The following is a 23,985-nucleotide window of genomic DNA, read 5'->3' as shown; positions in this document are numbered from 1 at the left end:
GGACAGCCCAGGTTGGGATGGAAACCAGTGGGGTGCATCCCCACCAGACCTCTATAAGTATGGCCAGAACCTTTTCATGTCCTTCTGCCTTACCAGCCACCTGCAGAGAGGCTGTGATGTGCAACAGGGAGGTGATGAGGGGGATCGCCTCAGGCCAGTTACATTTCCCTACTTTTTCTCCCAGGCAAAAGCAATTTAGGTTTAATAGTATATTAAAAAAATATTAAACCCCTTATTGGAGTTCTTATAGCAGAGGCAAAGAGAGGAGAAGGACTTTCTGAGCCCATCTGCAGTGCATTAGTAGGTGAAGGATTGCATTAAGGTACTCCCCAAGGTCACACAAGGGCACTGCTCATTTCATCTCAATTCTGAGTTTACCCCTGTGCTACATTTCTTAGTGTTTAGCAAAGACAAGCCCCAGGGTCACTCTGAACTTTAATTACATGAAAATAACTTGCTAAGAGCTCTTTTTATTTTGATAATTTACAATGCCAGCTATTGAAATGAGCTTTGCAATTGATTTGGGAAATACACAAAATGACACTTCCAGCCCTGCCTTTTGTGGACACAGGACAATTCACTGTCTATTTAACAGCTATAATAGCCCAAGACCCGACTTTCCTACAATAATTACACTTTCTCTTGAATTTATTGAGGTTCAAACTTCCAGCTGTCTGCTGGGAACACTTCATTTATGCACGAAGCAGCTCAGCCTGCTTATGCAGAAGAAAAAGCAGGGAGAAACAGGCACTTGTTTGAACACACAACTCTCCATATATCTCTTACTCCTTTTTTTAACTGACACCTAATGAAGATACAGATTCCTTGTGCATTTTTGTGCCTGCCCAGGGCCCTTAGGGGCACTTTGGAGGCTGTGAAAGCTTGAAGAAACAGCTATGAGGCAACTTGGGCTGTGATCAAGCGTTTCTCCCATGGACATTTTTATTTTCTTTTAACACGACAGAATTAAATATTGTCATCTTGTGACCATTATCTTAATAATAAATAACCTGTGGTGTTCTTGCTTTCTGTGGTGTTGTGCACATCCACTCAGATGCCACCCAGATAAAAGCCTTAGAGCCACCACGACCAGATGGGTTTGCACAAGGTATGGCCACAACAATTTCAGGTGTAGAGGATGTTTTCCTCCCCCCAAATCACTTTAGAGAACAAGGAATTTGATTTTCACATTGCAGTGGCCGTGTAGGGCCATCCAAAAGCCAGGTGATAACTCACATCAGCTTTAGAGCTGGGAAACTGCCTCGTGGGGCTGGCGAGGGCAGGGAGCTGAACTGACATTTCCTTCATGTATCTGGAAGGTACACATTCCTCCTAACACAATTTTGTGCTAATCTTCAATTTGCTGTACTGGGGAGCTTTTCCCTGGTCAGCAACCAGACACATCAAAATTACAGTGAAGTCACTGTGGGAAATAACACGAGTTTCCTCCTCCTTCAAATTAAAAGAGGGCGCAGGGTGGATAAGAAACACACTGCTGCAATAGGACTTGATTGACTTTAATGTGGAAACAGTTGCACAGTTTAATATATTTCCTTGCCAGAAAACTGGGAATTTGTTTCCAAAAGGGCAAAGGCCTCTGGGATGTGTCCTGATTCTTTGTGATTCGATCTGTGCTGCTGTCAATGATTTACTGCAGCATTTCGGAGCCTGGTGGGCTCCCTGCTCCTTCCAGCAGTCCTGAAAAACTTAAAAGCTTTTGTTTGCAGCTGATCTATCTAAAACATTTACATATGGCAAAGCAATGTGGTGGGGCCTGGCTCAGCTCTGTGCCTTGATCCTGTCTCTAACACCAGCCCAGGCCACGGTGTGCAGGGAGCTCCAGGCATTGCCTTCCCACAGGTAAGTCTGTTCCCTCCCCCAGATTTCCATACAGGAATTTTACCAGCCTGTCAATCAGCCCATCACTTTTGTCCTGACTTGAGGCATGTGCACAAAGCTACCAGGAGGAAAAAAAAAAAAAAAAATTAAAAATTGGCAGCTGTCCAAAGCCCAAGCCTGGCATTGTAATTCCTTCTTAAAGGAACTGTTTGCACAACGGTTTTCCTTTTACAGATGACTATTAAGCCTTCTTAAACTCCCTTACTGAAATTACCAGGCTGGGTTTGGGCACTTGAAATGAATTCTCTATACAGGATGATTTATGAGTTAATATTTTTCATATTCTTTTGCATTATAATTATTTTACATTCTACAACATGAAGCCAACAAGTGCATGTGAATAACCCAGTTTTCAGCCCAAGCCAGATCCTCATACCTCAGGTTTGTTTTTTCCTCCCATGAACAATATTATTAACCTGAGTGTCACTTGGGCTTTGAAGGAAAGGAATAAACAAGTTACATTTTTTCCAAAGCTACAGTGTCATGATGGGGAAATGGGTGGATTATTTTTTTTTTTTTTCTACAGCTATTAAATTCAAGCCTGTTGTAAAGGCAAATATGATTTAGGAGGATCAAAAAAAGGTATCAGTGATAATTGGAACATGGAGACAAGGAGAAGGCAGAAAGGAAAAAAAACTGTGGTAGTGATACACTTAATTATGAAGGCTTATTCCGATAATCCCTTTTGAAAATGAACAAAGACGAGATTTTTGATGTTTGATGAACTTATCAAACAAGGCAGAATAATGAAGAGGTAAATGTAAAATCCAATCGAAGGTGAGCCAATTAAGTACTTTGCGAAGTGCTGAAGGATGCAGCCCACAAATCCCCTCCTGTCAGAGCAAAAAGGCATCAATACCTGCGTGTCCTCCAGCTCTGGGCTCATCTGCAGGGTTTCTATTTCACACAGGGATCTGCACCCACAGCCTCCCTCACTGAGCTGCTGTGGCTTTCATTTAGTAAATCTCTCTCTTCCCCAGCCTCTGATGAATCCCCCATGAGTTCTATACCTCTGCTAATTATCAATATTTCTCTTTGGACTGCAGTCTTGGAAGTAAAACAGACTGCTCATTAGTTAATCACCAAAATAATAATAAAAATAAAAAATAATGTTCTGGCTCAGAATAAACCCTCAAAATGCTTTGAAGGCTGTGGCAAATGCTGGGTTGTATTTGCATGCCACAGATTTCTCCTCAAGACAAAGAAATGGCTCATACAAATGGAGGTTTTAGGAGTGGAGACAGAACTAGAGATTATAATGACTGGGCTGGGAGGAAGGAGAAGTATTTTCTGGCTGTTGTGTAGTGATATTCAGAGTATGTGCAGAGAGTCTGATCCAACAGTCACTACAATACCTTACCTTTGCCCTTTTCTCCTTATAATATTCCTTTAGTTATCTTCTTCATCTCAGAATTTGTGTATTTTTGCTTTAGAAATACTCAACCAACAGGATTCCTAGTCAAGGTGTTTTGTGCCTTGTTCTCTCAGCACTGCTGGTGCAGCCATTCCCATCCCTCCACAAAGCCCATGGAAACCAGGATCTGATCTCACAGTCGCCAGGAAAAATCCTGACCACGAGTCCACACTGGTGTAAAGAAAGTGACATCAAAACAGGCTCAGTAGTGATAAACATCCCTGCTCTTGGAGATTGTGATGTGCTTCTGAAAAGAAAGGCAAAATAATTAGTTTTGCTTTAAAACCTGTCCCTTCACGACATTCCTCCTGTTTATTAAGGGTGGTTGGTCATATATATATATATATATATGTATATATATATATGTATGTGTGTGTGTGTGTGTTTAATTGTGATCTACCCATTGGAAAGGGCAAAGATATCTTGGAAGAACAGGAATCCCAAGAAAAAAATCTCCAGGTACTGCACCTGCAGGCCCTACTCAATTCTGATGATGAATACTTGGATGGGACATCTTGAGATGCTTCCCGTTTTCTACAAACCAGCTTCCTGGTGGAAAAACACACACACACAGATAATTTTCCCCCTTCCAGCCTCCAGTCTCTCTCAAAACACAGCTTCAAAGACCTCAGACCAGTGTTTCTTCCCCTCCCTAGAAGAAGCAGCAGAGATGTTAATTCTCCAGCCCCTGTCGACTGTCATCTGAGCCAGTGGTCAGGATGGACTGATTGCTTCCCTTGCCAAGAGAAAAAAGTAAGGATCCACTGTAATGTATTCATTTATCTTCAGATGTGTCTGTGATGAGGATGTACACACATTAATTATATATATTATACATATTCATCATTCTGAAGCACCCAGTAAACTCATCCAAATATGATGGAAATGCTCCTCTGCTAGAGAGGCTCTTATTTACCCTGGTGTAAACTGGGGAATAAATTTATTCAAGGCAGCAAAACAGGAAAAACAAAATCAAGGCAAATGGTGGAACAATCAGGCCAGAATACTTGTCCAAGACTTTCTTCATTTTCTGTCTCAGATTTAATTAAGTATCCCCTGATTCCTAATGCAAATAGTCCAGTGAAAAGAAATTAGGAGCAGCCTTCATGCATCAGCTCCTGTTCTCATATTTTTATATCATTTCACATATGTCTTCATAGTTTGAGAATTTATTTTCAAATACCTGACATATTTCTGCTTTCTACTGAGTTTATTTTATCCCTGCTTTTTTTTGTTCCTGTGCTTATAGACAGTATATTATCAGTAAAAAATATGGCTCTTCTCCCCTTTTTTTTTTTTTTTTTTTTCCCTTCCTAGTTTAAAGAGCAGCAATTCTCATTAATAATCCATCAGAAATGTTGCAGGATCAGTGTTGTAATTAGTGTCTGTGTCCATCTGAGCCTGGTGCATTGCAGGACAAAGCATATGCAGCTGGAAAAATGCCATGTTTTCCCAAGGTATAATAAAATAGAGACATTCTTAAAACAGCCATTCCAGCCCCATCTAAGTTCACAGGGATGAACTCCAGGCAAATCTGAGCTCCCAGCTCTCTGCTGACCCCCTTAACTTTATCACGTACAAAGTCTTCAAGCCACACACATGCATAAAAATAGGAATGTGTATTAAAAGGATAGTTTTGGTGGCTTTATGGCCCTTGGAGGGGATGTCTGTGGGGGATACAGGCTGTGTCTCTGTGCAGCACCGGTACCGGCGGCTGGAACAGCCAGCGCAGTTTGGAGGGCGACGCTGCGCGGGACATCTCTGGGATGAGCAAGCCTGCCAAGCTGAGACAACGTGCACAGGGCCACCAGGGTGTGGGCAGGACTTCCAGTGCAAGGAAACAGGTGAGTCAACCAGGCACAAATTCCTGCCACAGAGGTTTTTGGGCCTAGGGGTATCAGTCCCCTGCCGTGGGCAGCAGGAAGGTGAACCGCTACAAGTGAAAGCAGTAATTTTTTCCCATCTTCAGTGTTTTCCCCCCACTTTTACAGAAATCCATCCATGTTGCACTCAGATTTGGATAGAAAAGAATACTGTGTGGCATGGAGAATGTGAATTTTTAGTGGAACAAAGAGAGTGGGAATATTCTGTTCCAACTGCTGTGTGCTCACACTCCCCTCGGTGGGCACAGCGCTCCCAACAACGCGCCGCTTTCTCCCCTGCTAGAGACAGAGTTCAATCATCAATCCAACCAGCAATCTGTTGGGGTGATTTAGTTATTTTTAGCCACCTCCAGCTCTGAGGATTAGGATAGAAAACGGCTGTTCTCTGAAACTTTGACTAGTCTTGACAGATTTTTGTTTCTACACAAACGACTCAAACTTCCTTCCTGAGCATTTAACGAAAATTCTGTCGAAATTTGGAGCCACAGGTCGGCTCTGTGACCAGCTCATCAGCTGGAGTAGGTTATCATCACTCCACTGCGGTAAATTCAGCAGTGCCAGTTCCCTTCTTAAGGCTTTCTCCACGGTCCAAGAAGCAAAAGCCCTTCCACATAACCTTTCTGCAAATATCCATTCTTGCAATTAATTATTGCAATAAACTCCCCAAATGCCTCCTGCAATAGGAAGAGGAAAACTTGCACTTTAATAAGAGGGAGTTGACTTCCTTAAGCCAAAGGGTGAAGCTATTCCCTATGGCAACTTTCCAAGAGTGTGATTTTAGAAAAGAAAAGTCAGGACAGCGAGGTGACCTTTCCTTGATTCCCAGCTGATAGAAGCCCATGGGAGTGGCCAGCTTGGACTCTGTGCTGCTCCCAGAAGCTTGGAAAAGCAAACTCCCTATGGAATAACAGCCAGCATGAGTCCTTGTGGCCCTGAGAGGTGGGTGAAAAACAGCACAGTCAGTGCAAGCTGCCAGCCAGGATTTCTGGAGGGCGGATAAGCCACCGCCTGCATCTGTGCACTTTAGGGCGCTGCATTAAACGGCATCTCGTGTGCAACGGGGACAGAGACTGCAGAGATGGCTCTGATGAGGATAACTGTGAGGATGAAGATATTGAAAGCCCTTGTGAACATCTGTTCCCAATCCCAGGGGTGGAAAAAGCAGTCCAAGGGTGAGTAATTAATCGATAGCGGCTCCTCTTGCAATCAAAACAGGATTATGTTTCTTCCATTGCTCTTCCTTAGTAATAGTGGTGATCCATGAATTGATAAGGGGCTGTGCAAAGCCCAAAGGGGAGGAGCTGTCCCATGTGACCATGGGTTCATTCCAGCTTTTATTTCAAATTCTGTCTCAGATCTATTACCTGACCACAGCACTTGTGATGCCCGTTTTTATACTCCTGAAAAAATATATGCCAGTTACCTCACAGCTTTCTCCAGTTGTTAAAAGCAATAGACTAAAGCAAACAGCAGACTTTGGAGGTGCAGCACCCTGCTGGCATTCATCCTAAAGGAGATTTAACTCCAGGATTTAGGACTTCAGAGCACAGATTCAAGGCAGAGAGCCTGAGCTCCACACGAGTATATGTAAATACTCCTATCCATGAAAAGTGTTTCCCTGTTCAGTTTCAAATTTTTATTAGGTAATACAGGCAAAAGAGAAACCCAGAATAAAATGAAACTGAAATGCAAATTATGACTGTGACACCCTTGTTGAAAATCTTGTATTTTAACCAAGCTACTGCTCAGTTTCCCTTGGAGAACATGGCCCTGCCTGTGGTAGAGGGGTTGGAATGAGATGATCTTTAAGGTGACTCCTAGCCCAAACTATTCTAGGATTTTATGAACATGGGCTACAGGATGAGAATGGAGCCAGCCATTGCGTAACTTTCCCATCAGCTCAATCCAACACTCTCTGGAGTCCCTGAGATAAATGTCCCTCTGGCCCAGGGCCTGGGAGGGTCCATCAAAAGTCTTAGAAGGCACGCATTAATTTTCACTGAGAACCCTGTTTAATTCTGCTCTCTGAAGTGTTTCTCCTGCAGAACACAAAAAAGCAAAGGCATTTGCTGTCTTAGTCCTAAAAGATGGTTCCCTGTTGAGAAGAGCAGTGCTGCTGTCTAGTTTAAATAACGCTTTCACTTTGGGCCACGGAATTACATGGAATATTAAGTAATAGGAGGATTTCAGAGGGCAGCAGCTGTGAGGGCTGGAGAGCAGGAAGAAGGAGGAATAAGGAAATAATAAGTGACAGACTTGGCAAAGCACAGGCTTCATGTCTAGGGAGGGTGTTAACTACCCTGAGAAAGGGGACCATTATTAAAAAGAAAGAGATGAAATTAAGATAGAAAATAATTGCAGAGAATGCCAGGAAGCACTTTGTGACAATGAGATGCATTAGGCTCAAGAGGAACCTGGAGGAATTCCAGGACTTTGAGACTTTCATGGCTGCACTTACTGGGAGGGGCTGGGCAACTTCCCTGATTTCTTCCATTTCTCACATGTGAATCCAAACTAATGCCTTGAAAATAAAATGGCTGCTTGTCTCCTGGTAGCTCTGGGAAGGAGACAGCAACAAGACAACAAACTCAACCCAGCTTTAAGTTCTTTTCCAGCTCCTCAGGAGGCCTGAGCATAGACAACCTGTAGTGTCAGGAGAACCCTGTGACAGCGACTGAGGAAATAAAACCTCAGTGCTATGGATAACCTATGGACAAGCTATGGGGGTTGAAATAGAGTTCAACCTCCTGAATCACAGAATGTGTAGGTTGGAGGAAACCTTCAAGATCATCGATTCCAACCCAGACCTAACACCCCAACTACATCATGGCCCTGAGTGCCACATCCAGTCTTTTCTTAAACACATCCAGGGATAGTGACTCCACCACCTTCCTGGGCAGACTATTCCAGTATTTAATCACTCTTTCCGTGAAAAACTCCTTCCTAATATCCAACCTATATTTCCCTTGACGCAGCCTGAGACTGTGTCCTCTCGTTCTGTCAGTTGCTGCCTGGAGAAAGAGACCAACCCCGCTTCAGGAAGTTATAGAGAGTGATAAGGTCACCTCAGAGTCTCCTTTTCTCCAGGCTAAACAACCCCAGCTCCCTGTATTGTTCTTCATATGACTTGTTTTTCAAGCTCTTCACCAGCTTTGTTGCCCTTCTCTGGACACGCTCAAGCATCTCAGCCTCCTTCCTAAACTGAGGGGCCCAGAACTGGACACAACACTCACGGTGCTGAACTGTTGATCCTTTCCAAGGTACAACATCCTGACGCAGGAAGGGAGGCAGAACATCTACGACCCTGGGTTTTTTGGAGGGTTCTGTGAGTACGTGTACAACGGGGAGTGGCGGGAGCTGCGGTACGACACCACCTGCGAGCGCCTGTACTACGGGGACGACGAGAAGTATTTCCGCAAGCCTTACAACTTCCACGTCTTCCAGTTCCTGGTGGGTGCTTTGGGAGGCCAAACACAGCAGTGGTTTCCCAGCAAAAAAAGAGGCCAAACTTCCCACAAAGAGATCAGGCACAGGTTGTCTTTAAGGTAGCTCAGCAGGCAGTCGGTGGTGGAAATGCTGGTTCGCAGCATTTGTGGGGCTGAGAGATTTTTAGCCTGCTGGCAGCTGCGGACTTTTTCCCAAGGAAAAAATTCTCAAGAAAGCTTTTTCTCAAAACAATCTTGGCAAACAACTCTCCTTTCTCAAAACGGTGTTTCCATGGTGGTTTGGTGGTTTAGTGTTTAAGATTTGGTGCTATCACTGCCACAACCCAGGTTTGATTCCCAGACAAGAGAAAACCAGCAAAACACCACCAAGAGAAAGACTGCTTCAAACAATACTTTCTTGTATGTTTTCTATTAACAATAAACTATATTCCATTATTAAGCTTAAAACTTTCTACTGTCTTGCTAAGCATATTTTTCTGCAGCCATGAGATCTATCCTAGCCAAACCTAAGACTCAGATTATTGTTTTATGTCCTTCCTTGCTGTACTATTGTAACTTTTCCTACTTTCAAACTTCGCAGTTACAGGTGAGTCTAAATTCTTCAGCTCCTTCTATTTTGGGGGCCTGCTTTCACAGATTTCTAAAAGCCTTATTATCTTTAATATTTCCCACACTAATGAGTTGTAGAGCTTGCACAAGCCCTTTGCCTCTCTAGGGATGGAGCTGGCCATGTGTAAAATGGTAACAATGCTGCTGGTTCAATCTTTGAAAGCATTTGAAGTCTATGTCATGACTACAAGGGGCATAAATCCGAATTTTGAGTGAGACAGGGATCCTGAAACCCATCCCCAAGGATCACAACACCTACAGTCCATAAGGTCATATCTGATGCTGGACACTGATCCAAGCAGAGCAAGGATTCAGTTTGGGTGTCCCGCATCATAAGTGGGTGCCTTGGCCACACTTTAAATATTTACCATGTTTTTTGACATGAATGAGTGAATGAGAACACATTATTCCTGGGAAATATTAATCAATGCGAGTAGCTTTCATGTCCTCCCAGCACGCAGAGTCCCTTAGTCCCCAGTTTGAACACTGGGGCTGGGTTTTTACACATCTGGCAAATAGCACAGCCCAGACCCAGCAGAGCTGCTTGATTCCATGTGCCAGCAAAGTAGAGCTGTCAAGGAAAAGGTCACTTCTCTAAAACACAGGCAAAATAGTGCTTGTTTTCTCACCTTACCATTGTAAACAAATGTTGAATTTTTCTTTTTCTAAATAAATTTATCCAGAAGCGGGCTGGAGAGAAAAAATTTCTGTCCAAATCGTTAGGATTTGGCAGAGCTGTAAGGAACCAGAAGGAGGGTTTTAGAATGGGAAGTGTCTTAATAGGTATCATTACAAGCTCTGGCTTTGAGTGGCTAAACACAAACCTCTCCCCTGCTTGGAGATGGATGAAGCAAAATGCTTGGCTTTATTCACACTTCTCACATATTTCCAAATATGGGACAGGACTTAATTCCTTATTCCACATTCACTGAAGTCAGTGCTGGTGCTGTCAGGAGCACTGTGGGCTTTAACAGAGGTATTGCTTCAAGAAACACAGATTAAAAAGGAAGGGAAGCACCTTAAAAATTAATGTCTGCTCCTTTCATTTTAGGCTCATGCTGATTCTGGATTTGCTTTTGAGTTTTATGATGATTCAAAGGACCTGCTTGACGCCCTTAAAAGAGATGAATCCAAAACCACGGGCTTCACCATTGGAATTGGGCCTGGAGGTTCAAATCTCATGTTTAACTTGGGCCTCACTTTATCAGGTGGCAAAGGATCCCTGAAGAATTTCACACAATACGATGCAAAGGTAAAAAAAAACAAAACAAACACCCCGACCAAATCAGTGACGCATCTGCTCCAGTCGCATCATCTGTGCATCGCATGGTGTGGCTGTAACTTATGTCAGTTTATTCTCCCAATTGCATTTTTTAACACAGGGTAATTGTACCTTAATTTGTTCACGTAATTGCGAGTGTATGATCGTTAGTAACCCTGTTTGCTGTTCTTGGTATGTTTCAGCAAACAGGGAGTGGGAATAAAATTGAATTACGGAGTGCCACGGCACATGTCATCTCACCCCATCCTGTTTCATGGCTACATAAAGCACATAAATAAAAAAATGCTTAAAAAGTGACGATGAGGGAGGAGGGAATATCAAGATGCTGATCAAAACAATTATCCTCGAGGAATGATCTCTGGTAGCAAATATATCTTGCTCAAATTAATACGAGCTGCCTCATGACGGGGAAATTGGCTACTTTCTACAGGAGGTTAAAACACCGCGCTGAAAAAATAGTACCTGATAATAGGGTGCACTTCTCACAGAGGGTTTACATCATGGACTGGCTGTGCTGACCTCTTTCCAATCTAATAACATGAGTGCTGGTATTTCCCACATTTACCGTGCCCCATCTCCACTTCTCTCCAGGCTGCTGACAGAAAACAATAAAGAAGAATTACTTTGATGGTGTTCCGAGTTAAAATGCCCTTAAAAGCTGTTTGAAATGAGCACCATTATAGTATTTACTGTGCCCTTGTCCAGACTCACATGATGTTTGCAGCTAAATGATGATCAGTTATTGGAGGAATCATTTAAAGGGCTGCTCATGTTGCAGTGGAGACTTGTCCAAAGCAATAGCAAATACAGAGGTGGAGCCTTGGAGCTGGTGGTATATCCAGGAAATTCTCCCTCCATCAGCATCTTCCTGGCCAGAGAATCTCCCCTCTGCTGGGCTGGGCTTGACCCTTGTGCTTTGTCACTCGCTGAGTTGGTGAAAAAAGCTAAAAGGGAATAAACAGTATGGAAAGGAAACCAGAAAAAGAAATTGCAGAAATGGAGAATGGAGGGGAATCATATGGAGCCCAACTCTGATTGTATTCACACAATAAAACCCCTGTAGAATCCAAGCCCTCAAGGCTCTCCACCTCCACAGCACATCAGCAAGAGACTTTAAAAAAAGAACTACCCTTATTTCATTTAAAATTGGGCTTGTTTTCCTACACCGACAGTCAGAGACTTCTCTGCAAGCCTGAAGACTAGAAATTCATTTGTTTAAATTAATGCGGACTGCAGCTCCTCTTTCCTTTACCTGCAGGATGTTGGATTCATCAGAGCAGTGACCAAGGTGCAGACGGCCCGCTTCAAGATGAGAAGGGACAACATTGTTCTGGATGAAGATCTGCTGCTGTCCCTGCAGGACCTCCCAGACACCTACAACTATGGCATGTATGCCAAATTCATCAACGACTATGGCACCCACTTCATGACATCTGGCACCATGGGGGGAGTCTTTGAGTACATCCTCGTCATCAATAAGGAGGAAATGAGAAGAAAAGGTCAGAAAAAATCAAAATATATTCTCTGTTCTCAGCTTTCTGTTTTAAATCTGGCATTTCCAGCCTGCTGGCACTACTGGCCACGTGGCTTGGGATTAGCTTGAGTGTTACCAAATGTGCTTCAGAAGTACCTGGGTGAAGGTTTCGTCATTAAGGAAGGAACCTGAGCATTATTTTCTCCATTTTTTTCAGTGTCACTTGCTAATCTTCTCCTATTTCTTGTCACCTTTGTTCACCATGAATGCTTGAAGGCTGCAAAGGCACCCACCTAGAGCTCAGCAAATCAGCCCTCTCACGTTTCAGCCTGTTCACAGCACAATTTTCTGTAAATGGAAATATTGCACTGCACTTGGCAATACCTCTGCCACTTTACTCTGCTTAGTGCCACATCTGGAGACTAACAGACTCCTGTTAGCTCCAGTTCTGAACAAATTGGAGTGCATGAGGCTGGAGAGCCCTACCTCTAAATCTCAGTTAGTTAAAACACCCACTGCAGTCACCAAGAGCGTGAGAATTGCCATTGCTGGCAAGTCAAAAGCATAACATTTTTCCTAATCAAAAATGGGATACAGAGCAATAATATGGGATTTTAGCTCAATAACCAGGTTGCCAACTTTTGTAAAGGTGTCAATAATGCAATAGATCCCATTTCCCTAAGGGCCATCACTCTGCTGTGCTGAAGGTACCACTGCCTTGGCCAGAGACTGATGGAGAAGGAAATTGTGATCTTGGACAACAAGTGCAAATTGCTGTTATTTCAGTAATTCCAATAATTTTCATGGTGCTGCCCCAGATTCTGCCTCTGGTCTGAAATGGTTTGGCCCCATCAGCATTAGGATAACTATGCACTCCCCAGTGCACATTAACCATGCCAGTTTTTCCACAAGAAATTACTGATTGAGAGAATTTTCATCAGGTTCCTGAACCCCTAATGTTTGGAAACATGATGCTTTTTCAAATCACTTCTTCACTTTGAAGGGTGAGTGATATAAAAGTGAACAAGGTCTTGGCAAGCAAGTCTTCAGGAAGCAGACTGCCAATTTCAGAGAAAGAATTAATCAAGAGCATGTGGAGGGAGGCTATTATTTTGCTTTATCTTGTGCTTGCTGTGTATGTAAGGAGATTTACTGCTAGGAGATGCCTTATCTTAGGAAAGAAGGATGCTGAAGTCCAGCAAAAGACAAAAATGCGCCCCAGTAGAGATGCAATTTTCATTCTAATGCAGCACCATTCTGTAATTTTCATCTAATCCAGGCTCTGCCAGGAAGTCCACCCTTCCCAAGCCAGCAGTGCTCTGTGTCACACAATGCTGACCCAGAAGGACCCACCTGCAGTGTCTGATATGCCACTGTCTGAAAGCATTTAGCAAAAAAACCCCTCTGATTTCTCTAATGTTGATCACAGCCATGCTTGGAGGCTGTGTTTGCAAGAGGATTATCCTCCTTCCCTGAGGAATGGTTAGGATCAGGATGTAAGTGCTCCAGTCTTAAAATTAGAGCTTCCTAAGATGAGTCTGAAGCTCTGCAGATGCATCACTGAGTCCCCACAGGGCTGTGCATGGAGCTGCTTTAGATCAACCACTGCACCCTGAGGGTCCATCCAGCTCATGAGGCTGTTTGCTAAATGCTCTGCAACAGACAAAATTCTTTTTTTTATAGAGCGGTGACTAAAGCACAAACTGAGGAGAAAGATCCCTTGGCTGAGTCCTCCCTGAATGAGACCCAGCTTAGGTGGTCACTGAGCACAGAGCTGGACTTTGAGCACTTAGGAAACCTGAATTTTGAAAATGAAAGCACCTTCTCTATTTAGATATCCACAGCCCACTGCAGAGCTTAGGGCTGCAGTTTTGCTGCCAGACCCATTCCCAGCTCCCAGGGCTGCAAGGGCTTATATGGATGTGGTCACGAGTGAAATAAATACATGTGTCAGAACGAGGTCCCTGGTTGCTCTGCCATCAATATTTTTCATTACTTGTTTTTAAAATAGATTGTTATGGTTCTATTATTTAGCAGAAAACAGTATAATGTGTTCACACATTACAAGAACATTTATGGGAGGAACATTATGCACGGAGTAAATTAGAAGGAGTCTTCATATATTCTGATTAATTCAAAACGCGGCAGTAAATCTTATCACTGGAGCACATTTAACTATCGCAAATTATATCATATGAAAAAAAAAAATAAAAACCAACCCTATCAGGCCTCCCCCTCCTCCAAGTGCCAATATTTACTGAGGCCACCCTTTTGCAGTGATCACCACTTTTCATTTATCAAGACCCGATCTGGCCGCGGCCAATAGCGAACGGTATCGACAGCCCCTCGCTGAACATAATTACTCAACGGGAACCATGGCAAATCAATTAATCAGGGTGTTCCTCAAGTTTAATTTTATGGCACTCCAGCACCAAGATAAGCAATCACTCATGTTGCTTTGGGTGAATGAACTTTACCCACTGTGTTTACAACTGTTGAACAGTTTAGTGCGAGTAATTGAGTGCCACACGTTTAATCTTCCTCAAGGGCCCAGTTTTGCAGTGGGATGCAGTTCCCACTCAAGTCTGGAGCATGTTTCAGGTCTCTTTAAGCAGTTTGAAGCCAGGATTGCACCCCTTTCTCAGGATGCTGAGGACCTAAGCAGGATTTGGATCCACCAAGCCAAGGAGCAGATCCCAGCTGGCTCCAGTGAGCCTCTCCTGTAGAGTGTGCAGAAGGGAACAAGTTTGCAAGTGATACCCCAGAGGGATCTGGACAAGCTCTGGGAAGCTCCCAAGGTCCAACAAGGCCAAGTGCAAGTGAAGGGAGGGGATTCTGCCCCTCTGGTGAGGCCCCATGTGCAGTGTTGCATCCAGCTCTGGGGTCCCCATGGAACATTTTGGGGCAAGTCCAGAGGAGGCCATGAAGCTGTTTAGAAGAGTGGAGAACCTCTCCTATGAGAAAAGGCTGAGAGAATTTAGGTTGTTCAGCCTGGACAAGAAAAAGCTCCAGAGAGACTTCACTGCATCCTTCCAGTACTTAAAAGGGGCCTATCAGAAAGACAGGTTTTAATCAGGGCTTGTTGTGATAGGACAAGGGGTGATGGTTTTCAATTATAAGAGGGTCAAAGTAGATTAAAGAAGGAAGTTTTTACAATGAGGATGGGGAAACAATGGCACAAATTGCCTAAAGAGGTGGTAGGAGCCCCATCCCTGGACACATTCAAGGCCAGGTTGGATGGGGCTCTGAACAAACTCATGTAGTTGAAGATGTCCCTTCCCAGAAGAGAGAGGGGCTGGACCAGATGCCCCTTTAAAGGTCCCTTTTAATCCAAACCATTCCATATCTGCACAAAACCAGAGCCATGAGTGTTTGTTTGAGCAATATTTTAAACACAAGCAAGGCAAGGCCCTGCTCCCCAGAGCTGGGGCTGTTCAGCAGACAATACACCAGGGTGGGGCTGGGACAGAGGTTTTAACTTCAGACCATTAAACCACAACACACAAACCCCCCTGACCTCTGTGCCTCCTTTCAGTACCATGGTATTGATCACCAGGCTCCTCTGGAAAACACTTTAAGGTCCTCTGACAACAAAGAGCAACATAAAAGTTACCTATTACTTACAGAACCCGCATTTACTGAAATCAATGGACTTTTTAACTCCTAAAGAGAACAGCCTTATATTTGCAGTACACTGAAGTGCTTACATAAAACCAGGCTGTATGAAATATGCACATTGCTTACCTTGGTGAAACCACCTCATTAGTTCCCTTCTCCCCTCTGCAGTCTCTTCATGGCTCTCCAGTTACATATTTTCATGATGTATGTGGTGGTGCTGGCAGCAGCAGGCAGGAAAGCTCTGGCAGCTCTCAGCACACAGACCTTTTCTAAGTTACTCCTTAAGGTGCTGCTTAGGCCATTAATAGGTGGGTCAGAGCCTGAATTTAGGAAAATTAATGAGGATCTATTGATTTCAGCTGCTGTTCCTGGCTCTACCACAGCTATGGGTTAGTCTGTAAAAAAATCCAAGTGTTTGTTGTTAAATATATAGATCAAACAGGGACATTTGTGCCTGAAGCCTTAAGATTTTTACTTTCTTCTAATATTTTCTAAAGAAACAATTTTTACACCTATTATATGATAGGCCCAATTTACCCCAATAAAATATTGGGGTTTTCCACTGTCCTCTGCCCAGAATAGCTTTTAACTCCGAAATACAAGCCATGAAAATAACTGAATCTTTTCTTCAATGACAGAAAAAAGAAGTCGGAAAAATGAACACCATGAGTCACTAAATTTACCTGTCTATTTTCTGGTTTGCAGCCATCAGCACTGAGGAGATAAGTGCCTGTGCTGGCCTGTCCCTTGGCATTAGAGCCAGCAAGGGGAACCTGGACCTGGGTGCAACTGTGACACAGTCTGACTGCAAAACGAAAGGATTCCTGAAAACTGGTACAGCAGCAGGGCAGGGGGCTGTTAAGGCTCCTTGGGTGGCTTGTTTTGGTCACTTGGGCACAGAGATTTGTGTAGGGTCACACAAGGTGTGACGGAAGGGAGCTCTGGTGCCATCCCCCAGACAAGGTGGGATGACAGAAATTTTGGGTCCATGTCTCCACGAGTACTGATCCCTCTTAAAAAAGCAGGAATTAATGTAGCAAATACCTGGATTAGAAGCAGAGGCTGTGGGGTGGCTGGGAGGCTGCAGTCCTCAGTAATGATAGAAAGTCAAAATTGACTCTAAAAGGTACTCAGAGAGGGTAGGAACCCCCAGGTTTGTACATTTCATAATGAGCTACAGAGAGTGTGACCTATTGCCCATGTCCTATAGAAACCAAGGCTGGAGGAGTTCAGGCTCTTCAGGCCTTATCAGCTCAGAGGATTTGGGATGCTCAACTTGTCACCTTGTGATAAGGTGGCAGGGCTCACCCCACAAGCAGAGAGCACTGTGCTCACACTGATCCCAACAGGCAGCTCCCTGACAGCCCCCTGATCTCAGCTCCATTTGACAGTTTCTGGAGCCTGTGTGGAAACAGCAGCTGAGTGATACATGTGCAATTCAACTTTGCAGATCCTGAGAGCCACAGTGCAGTTGTGGAAGACATTATTCCCCGGATTAGAGGGGGAGATACCAGCTACAGTGGAGGGCTCCTGAACAGCTGGGATGGCAAAATGTATCGTCACTGGGGCAGGTCATTAAAATATAATCCTGCAGTTATCGATTTCCAGGTAAGGCTTTTCTGCAGTCCAAGAAACTCTGCTGCTCTAAGGAATGAAAGTGTAGTCGAGCAGATCATTTCGTATTTTTATTGTGATCCCATCGCAGAACAAGATTAAATGTAATGGGCCACTGATCTGGTAACCTCTTATTCATTTCACAATGGGGAGTCCATCTCCCACCGACTGCATCCACAGGGAGATGGACAAGGAGCTTAATGCTGGATTAGTGCCAGGTTGAGTTTCTGATGTGTTCCCCAACAGCTTCACGATGAATTGCAGTTTTATTCACCCCTAGTATTCTCCCTGATGCTGTCTGCCCTCCTGCGTAAGCAGGGAACTCACAGAGGGCTGGGGAAAGTGTTTTGTTACAGCCCTCCCTCCAAGAATTCTCTGATCAGGGAGCTCCTGGCTGCTTTGTCAGGTGGGTCCTTTCTCCACATTCCAAAAAGAAGGTCTGTGGCCATAAAAAATCAGCAAGGCTCCAGTCTCCCTTTTGTTTCACTGGACGCCCCATAAAAATAGGAATATTACTGAAGTATCTTAAGGGCCTTCTGGGCAAGGAGGACATGGGTGCAAGCAAAGGGGATGGAAAGGGACAGAGAAGAGCAACCCTAAAAACAATTAATCCAGGGCAGAGCTGTCAGAGGCAAGAGGGGGTGGCCACAACTCCTCAGCTGTGGTCAGCAGCACCACAAGTACCCCAAGATGCCAAGATCACCAGTCTGCTCCAGGAGAAGCTGTGATGTGAGGGGGAAGGATCTCTTTCATGGCAGGGACATTTCTATCCCTCTTGTCTTCATTTGAAAGCAGGTCTGAAAGCTCTGACAGAGAGTGGGAGAAGGGAAAATGGATTTGGGAATTATCTCTGTCATTGACAGGGCAAGAAGGACTGCGCAAGCCTTCCTGGGCAGCACCTGGTGGCAGAAAGATCTGATAACACAGAATTGCTTTCAGTTCCAGCTGCAGGTTATTCACCCTTTTGCACAAGTTCCCATCAATTCTGGCAAAATTTCTTGCCCTTTTCCAGTAAACCATACCCTGACCTCTCTGTTGGCTGCTCCAGAGCTGAGCAGTCACTCTGCAACCAGTGTCCAGTGCAGCAGCTCTTATCTACAGCCCCCTCAGTTTGTCAAACAGGCTTGTGCAAATTTGTCTAAGAGCTCTTCCCAAAGCCCAGCTGATCCTGATCCTCCCCACGGATCACTCTCACAGTGCCTTGCACAGTGAGCTGACACCCAGGGCTTCTCTGGAACAAATTCCTGGCCTAGACAGGGAGTGTTTTCACAGGTGCACAGATGGACAAATGTAAACAAGCCCTCACACAGCCCCAAGTTTTTAGCTTTAATAACCATTGAATATTAATATTCAGTTGGGCAAGTTATAATTGCTGCCCAAACTGGACTATTTTTGCTGACTGGTATACAGGAACTGTATTTTGCTGCTGGAAAATATGATGAGCGAGTTACATTCCCAAAGCTGTAGATGACAGTATTATTTCACTACATCAAAGGGCAAAAAATATATAGGCAAAATTCCTCATTCTCAGCATTTACTGGATATTTTACAATCTGGCCACTGCAAGCGATAGGATGGCAATAAATTTTGATGATACCCTCTGTCCAAAGCTCTTACCAAAACATTTTCTTCAAAAAGGCAAAAAGCATGCAAGAATCTCAGGGACTGTGACAGCACTAAGAAATCAGTCAAAAAAAACCCCTCCAGGCTTACTGGGGTGTTTTAACTTATCATTCCAATCCATGCTAAAACTCCAAAGCATGTCCAGAAAAGCCAATCCCACACAAACCTCCAAGATGAGGAAGGTTTTGGAACGGTGGCTCCTCGCTGGGGCAGCAATACATTTGCATGATGTACATGCAGCTGTCGAGGAAGACAAATGAGTTTTTCCCCCAGTCCTGAATTCATCCAGCAATGTCACGGCATCCCAGTCGATGCCCAGCCGAAATTGTTTCCTTGCCATCCATCTCCATTCCCCCCCCACAGCTGCAGCCCATCTATGAAATCCTCGGCAGGAGCGACTTTGGCCAAGTGGGGAACAAACGGCAGCATCTGAAGAAGGCTCTGGAGGAATTCCTGCTGGAATTCAGCCCCTGCCGCTGTGGGAAGTGCCACAACAACGGGGAGCCCGTCCTGGTGGGGGACACCTGCTCCTGCCAGTGCCGCCCTGGCTACAGAGGCCCTGCCTGTGAGCAGGGAGAGCGCCCAGGTGAGAGCCCAGGAGATGGAGAAATGGGTTTAAATTGAAGAAGAGCAGAGTTAGATTAGATAAGAGGAAGAAAATCTTCCCTGTGAGGGTGGTGAGGCCCTGGCACAAGTTGCCCCATCACAGGCAGTGTCCAAGTTGGACAGGGCTTGGAGCAGCCTGGGATAGTGGAAGGTGTCCCTGCCCATGGCAGAAGGGTTGGAATGAGATGTTCCCTTCCGACCCAAACCATTCTATATTTTATTATTATTATAAATAGTGGAAATGAGGGTGTGTTTAATTGCTGGGTTAAATCTAGGAGGGTTTATGGCATCCCACTAAGGATGGCTGCTCCAAAGGGCAGAGCACAAACCTCAGCAGGCAGGGAGGGGAAGGAGAAAGGCTCAGGTGAAGCAATTGCACACACAACGTGCCACCAAAAAAGCTGTTTTAGTAAAAAATTGCTACACTGCCAGATTTCCCACCCCCTCCCGGAATGCATTTTGACTAGAGTGTCTATTTTGGGGTGAAAAAATATGTTTTTCCAAAGTGACAGGCTTATATTTATGGTTTTTTTGTCACTTTCTATACTATCCTAAAAGTGAAGTGGGTAGCAAAAAAAGCCGAGGTCGGAACAGGCTCTTGGATTTCCAAAAAAAGTTGCAGTTCTGGATGGATATTTTTGTCCTGATTCATGGTGACAAAAAAAAAAAAAAAAAAAAAAAAAAAAAAAAAAAAAATCTAAATCTCAGCATATGAAGCTGGCAGAAAAATTCATCTTCAGAGCAGTTCCACCAGGCAGAGCTCCAGCCTCCAACCATGGGCTCATTGCTGGGGTCTCACCAGTGGAAAATCAAAGCTGTGATGAGATAAGGAGTTGGATCAGAGATGGTTTATGAGGCTGAATTCCAAATCTTTGCTTCAGTGACTGCAAAGTGGGTTTCTTTAAAAAACTCAGGTTCTTCAAGTTGTCTCCAAATCTCAGGAATTTGCTTGGGAAGCCCAGGACTTGCCACCAAACCAGAGCACTGGACCGGCCAGCTCTGTGCTCCTTGATTTTAGCAACAGTGGAGACAAGCACACTTCTAACTCCTGGGCAATTTTTAGTTTCAAATTTTCAGTTCCAAAACTCATTGAAGACCACACTAATTTTTTTACTTTTTTTTTTTTTTTAAAAAGCACAATGTTCCAGCAGATGGAAAACACAGCTTTCCCAGCCAGCACTAAGCAAGAGCACAAGCATCCATTTGTGCTGTCTGGATTAATAAAGTGCCCAAGCCAGGCATGAAGGCCAGATGAGTAAATAAAAAACGACAGTAAATGACAGCCATCAAGCATTCCCATCATTCAGGAGCACAGCCATAATCCATAGTATCGACCGCTCCTGACAACTCAGTCTGTCCTGTAATGAAAAAGCTTTGAAATGCCCCATCTCCAAAAGGACTTTTCACAACATCCCCACAACGTTAGGGGACTTTTGAATTGGTCACAGGAGAGGAAGTTGCTGCAGAGAGAGCTGTGAAAGGAAAGGCAGAGGGTTTCAGATGAGCTGGACAAGAAACAGCTCTTGGTGTTCGGGGTGATGCTGATTCATCCACTCTGGCTCCAAAGCACCTTCATCTCAACACCTTGGCCATGGCTGGGATAGAGCAGGGAGTCCATATCCAGAGAATTTTCAGCCAGACCTGAAATCCCTTTTTTTTGTTCATTTTTCCCTTTCTTTTCTGTGTGTCCCCAGGTGGCGAGATTGACGGGCGCTGGAGCTGCTGGTCAGGCTGGTCCCCGTGCCAGGCGGGGACATCGCGGCGCAGCCGGCACTGCTCCAACCCTGCCCCGCAGCACGGTGGGCAGCCCTGTGCTGGCAGAGACCTCCAGAGCAGAGCCTGCTGAAAGCCCAAGCTGCCTGGGACGGGGTGGTTTGGAACCCGGGCTGGGCCATGAATACTCCGGGAATGCAACAGAATTACCCCTTGGGAGAAATAATTGACCGGTGATGCGTCAGCTCTACGTGTGCTGGTTTTGCTGACCAACTGCTGTCATGGTTTTGCCCCACCAGGTGTGATGGGAGCCCCATCAGGTGTGATGGGAGCCCCACCAGATGAGATGGGAGCCCCACCAAACATGATAGGAGCCCCACCAGCACCCAGCACAGCTGCTGCAGCCCAGGATATAGCACCCAAAGGAGGTGGAGCTGCTGGGTGACCACAAGGCTACAGCGTGTCATGAAATAAACTCACTGCGAGTGTTTACATAAATGAGCCTGACTCTCAGGGAGTTTATCTGTTTTCCTTTGGGACGCACAGGAAAAGCTCACGATCCAGGCAGTTGGTATTGACATATGTACCAGGAAACTTTTGTGAGTTGGCGCTGTCAGATCTGTAAGTCCAGCATATTGGCCAGGGCTGCGTTTGCAGCAAAGCCATATGCTGCTCTGCGTGGAGAAGGCCTCAGCCTAAAGATGCCCAGGCATCCTTGCAAAATGTAAGCCCAAGCTGATGAGGGGCTTTAAATAAATAAGTAAAGCAATAAATGGGGTGGCTCGAGCGCAACCGTTGGGCAGAGGATGTTCCCACGCAAGCAAAGGCTTTTCCTCTGTAAGATCAGTGATGAATTGACTATTAGCACGGAGGCATTTTATCTCCCAGGCACACAGAGCCTGAGAAGATGCTAACAGGCTGCTTGATTTAAGGGGCTTTTTTTGAATGTGGGACGTAAATCTCAGCACAAGAATGCACACAGTATTGAACTGTGTCCAGAGACCACGGTGAGAGCCTGCAGCTCCCTCTCCTTAATGAACTGCCACAAAAACCCGGGATGGACGGAAGGCAAATGGCACTTCATTTTACTGAGCTTTTCATTGCAGGGGGAGAAGGGGGAGGGAAAAAAAAAAGCCCTGAGAAGGAATCAGGCACTATGAACAACAACAGCACCAAAACCTCAAAGCACAAAGCAGCCCTTCTGTAGACATTTGAATGGAAGGAGGGAGTAGAAAGGAATCGTGGTTTAGTGAAAGAAATTGCTCAGGTGCTTGGAAATGCTTGTTTTTCAACTGTGTGTCAGTGGGGATTTACAGGCTGACACTCAGCTGATGTAAATCAGTGTTGCTCCTTCACTGCAGCTGATTTATGGCACCTGAAGATCTGGCCCCATATTTTCTTTTGTGGGCATGTTTGCCAAAGGCCAAATTTTTCACCACTTTTTCTTTTTGCTTGTAAATGAAACCATGGCCTGAAAACAACAAACCGTGTTGTCTCAAACCCTGAGATGGATTGTTCTGTGAAAAATCCCTTTGCTGGGGGGCAAAGCTGTGGCCTTTTGGGCCAACCTTGCCATTCCAGGTGAAGGAAATGTGTTCACCCAGAGAGGAATTTGCTCCCAAGGGCTTGAATTTGATGTCTCCTGTGTCAGGAAATGCAGCAGCACGAAGCACCCATGGATCAGTGTGACTTAGACACCCAAAGGAATGTGAAATGTAGGATCACAACAGGTGATTTAATGAATGCTGATTGGCATTGGCTGCCAGGTTATGTGGAAACATGAGACAGGGCTCTTACACCAAGCACCAGTTTGGCTCACAAGCAATTCTTACCTTTACATTGATTTCTTAGGACTCAGGAAAATGCCTGCGAGTAAATGAGTTAAAAGTCACCTCAGTCACAAAACCAAGTACACTTCTTTTTTTGACCAGAGGGGAGAAATTAATGAACAGAAAGGTCTGATGCCTTGAAGGCTGGGAAAGATGGGGCCTGCAGGAAAACAACCTGCATCCTCAGCTTTTAGAAGGATAAATGACAGAAGAAAAAAAACCCCAAAAAACCAAAAAACAAAACAAAACAAACAAACAAACAAAAAATACAAGTGACTAAAGGAACTGCATGCAAAATCCCACCATGAAACATATAAATAAGAGCAGAAAAGCAATGTTTTACCTGCAGTTGTTCATTCTCATCACTCACCTCCCAGCCCAAGGCACTGAGACATAAACCCATGGGCTTCCTTCAAACACCAAAGACAGGTGGGAAGTGCCCCTCTCTCTCCTCCCCCTCCACCCCAGGCTCAGACATCCACATGCTGAAACCCAGGAGCAGCAAAGCTGAAGCCAGAAGAAAAGAAGAAGCTGCCTGTAAGGTCTAGGAGAAAAAAAAAAGAAAAAGATTATGAGCAATTACACATTTACAGTGGCAGTGGAAGAAGCTAATATATCTCGTGCTGAAGTGGGCAGCAGGAGAGTTGTGCAAGATGAGATAAGCAGCAAAAATGTACGTTTCTTAGTTAAACTAAAAGCTTAGAGGGTACAATAAAACACTGCAGTTCCACCCGGGTTTTAATGAATGGATTTTTCCCCTCTTGCACGCTGACATACATTTGATATAGTTATTTATCCTATATATTTCTGGCGGCATATTTCCCAGGAGACCTTGTTTATCTCGCTCATAAGCACATGATGGATGTATGGCGCTTTGGATAAATGGTATCACAATCAGATATTTTTATGGATATAGGCAAACTGGGTTATTAACAAAGGAAGGGCAGAGAGGAACCAGCACGCAGAAGAAAATAG

General features: G+C 44.6%; 1 protein-coding gene across 1 annotated transcript; it reads left to right on the top strand.

The window, feature by feature from the left end:
• The first annotated feature begins 1,648 nt into the window (after positions 1-1,648).
• Positions 1,649-21,448, top strand: C8A (complement C8 alpha chain). The gene is made up of 11 exons (XM_083867158.1): positions 1,649-1,860; positions 3,970-4,066; positions 5,013-5,157; positions 6,224-6,368; positions 8,457-8,646; positions 10,303-10,503; positions 11,792-12,032; positions 16,331-16,459; positions 17,076-17,233; positions 19,226-19,448; positions 21,163-21,448. Exons 1-11 carry the CDS (start codon positions 1,763-1,765, stop codon positions 21,312-21,314), a joined length of 1,779 nt encoding a protein of 592 aa, XP_083723284.1. The 5' UTR covers positions 1,649-1,762; the 3' UTR covers positions 21,315-21,448.
• Positions 21,449-23,985: the final 2,537 nt, after the last annotated feature.

Source organism: Zosterops lateralis (assembly GCF_965231275.1).
Source record: "Zosterops lateralis genome assembly, chromosome: 9".
In the NCBI taxonomy this organism is placed as follows: Eukaryota; Metazoa; Chordata; class Aves; order Passeriformes; family Zosteropidae; genus Zosterops; species Zosterops lateralis.
This window is presented reverse-complemented; position numbering and strand designations above follow the sequence as displayed.

Bases quoted from the DNA above. Each gene is read 5' to 3' on its own strand.
- C8A (XM_083867158.1), top strand. From the start codon at position 1,763: ATGTGGTGGGGCCTGGCTCAGCTCTGTGCCTTGATCCTGTCTCTAACA. The intron at 4,067-5,012 runs GTAAGGATCCAC...GTCTCTGTGCAG, and splicing joins TCCCTTGCCAAGAGAAAAAA to CACCGGTACCGGCGGCTGGA. The intron at 5,158-6,223 runs GTGAGTCAACCA...TGTGCACTTTAG, and splicing joins CTTCCAGTGCAAGGAAACAG to GGCGCTGCATTAAACGGCAT.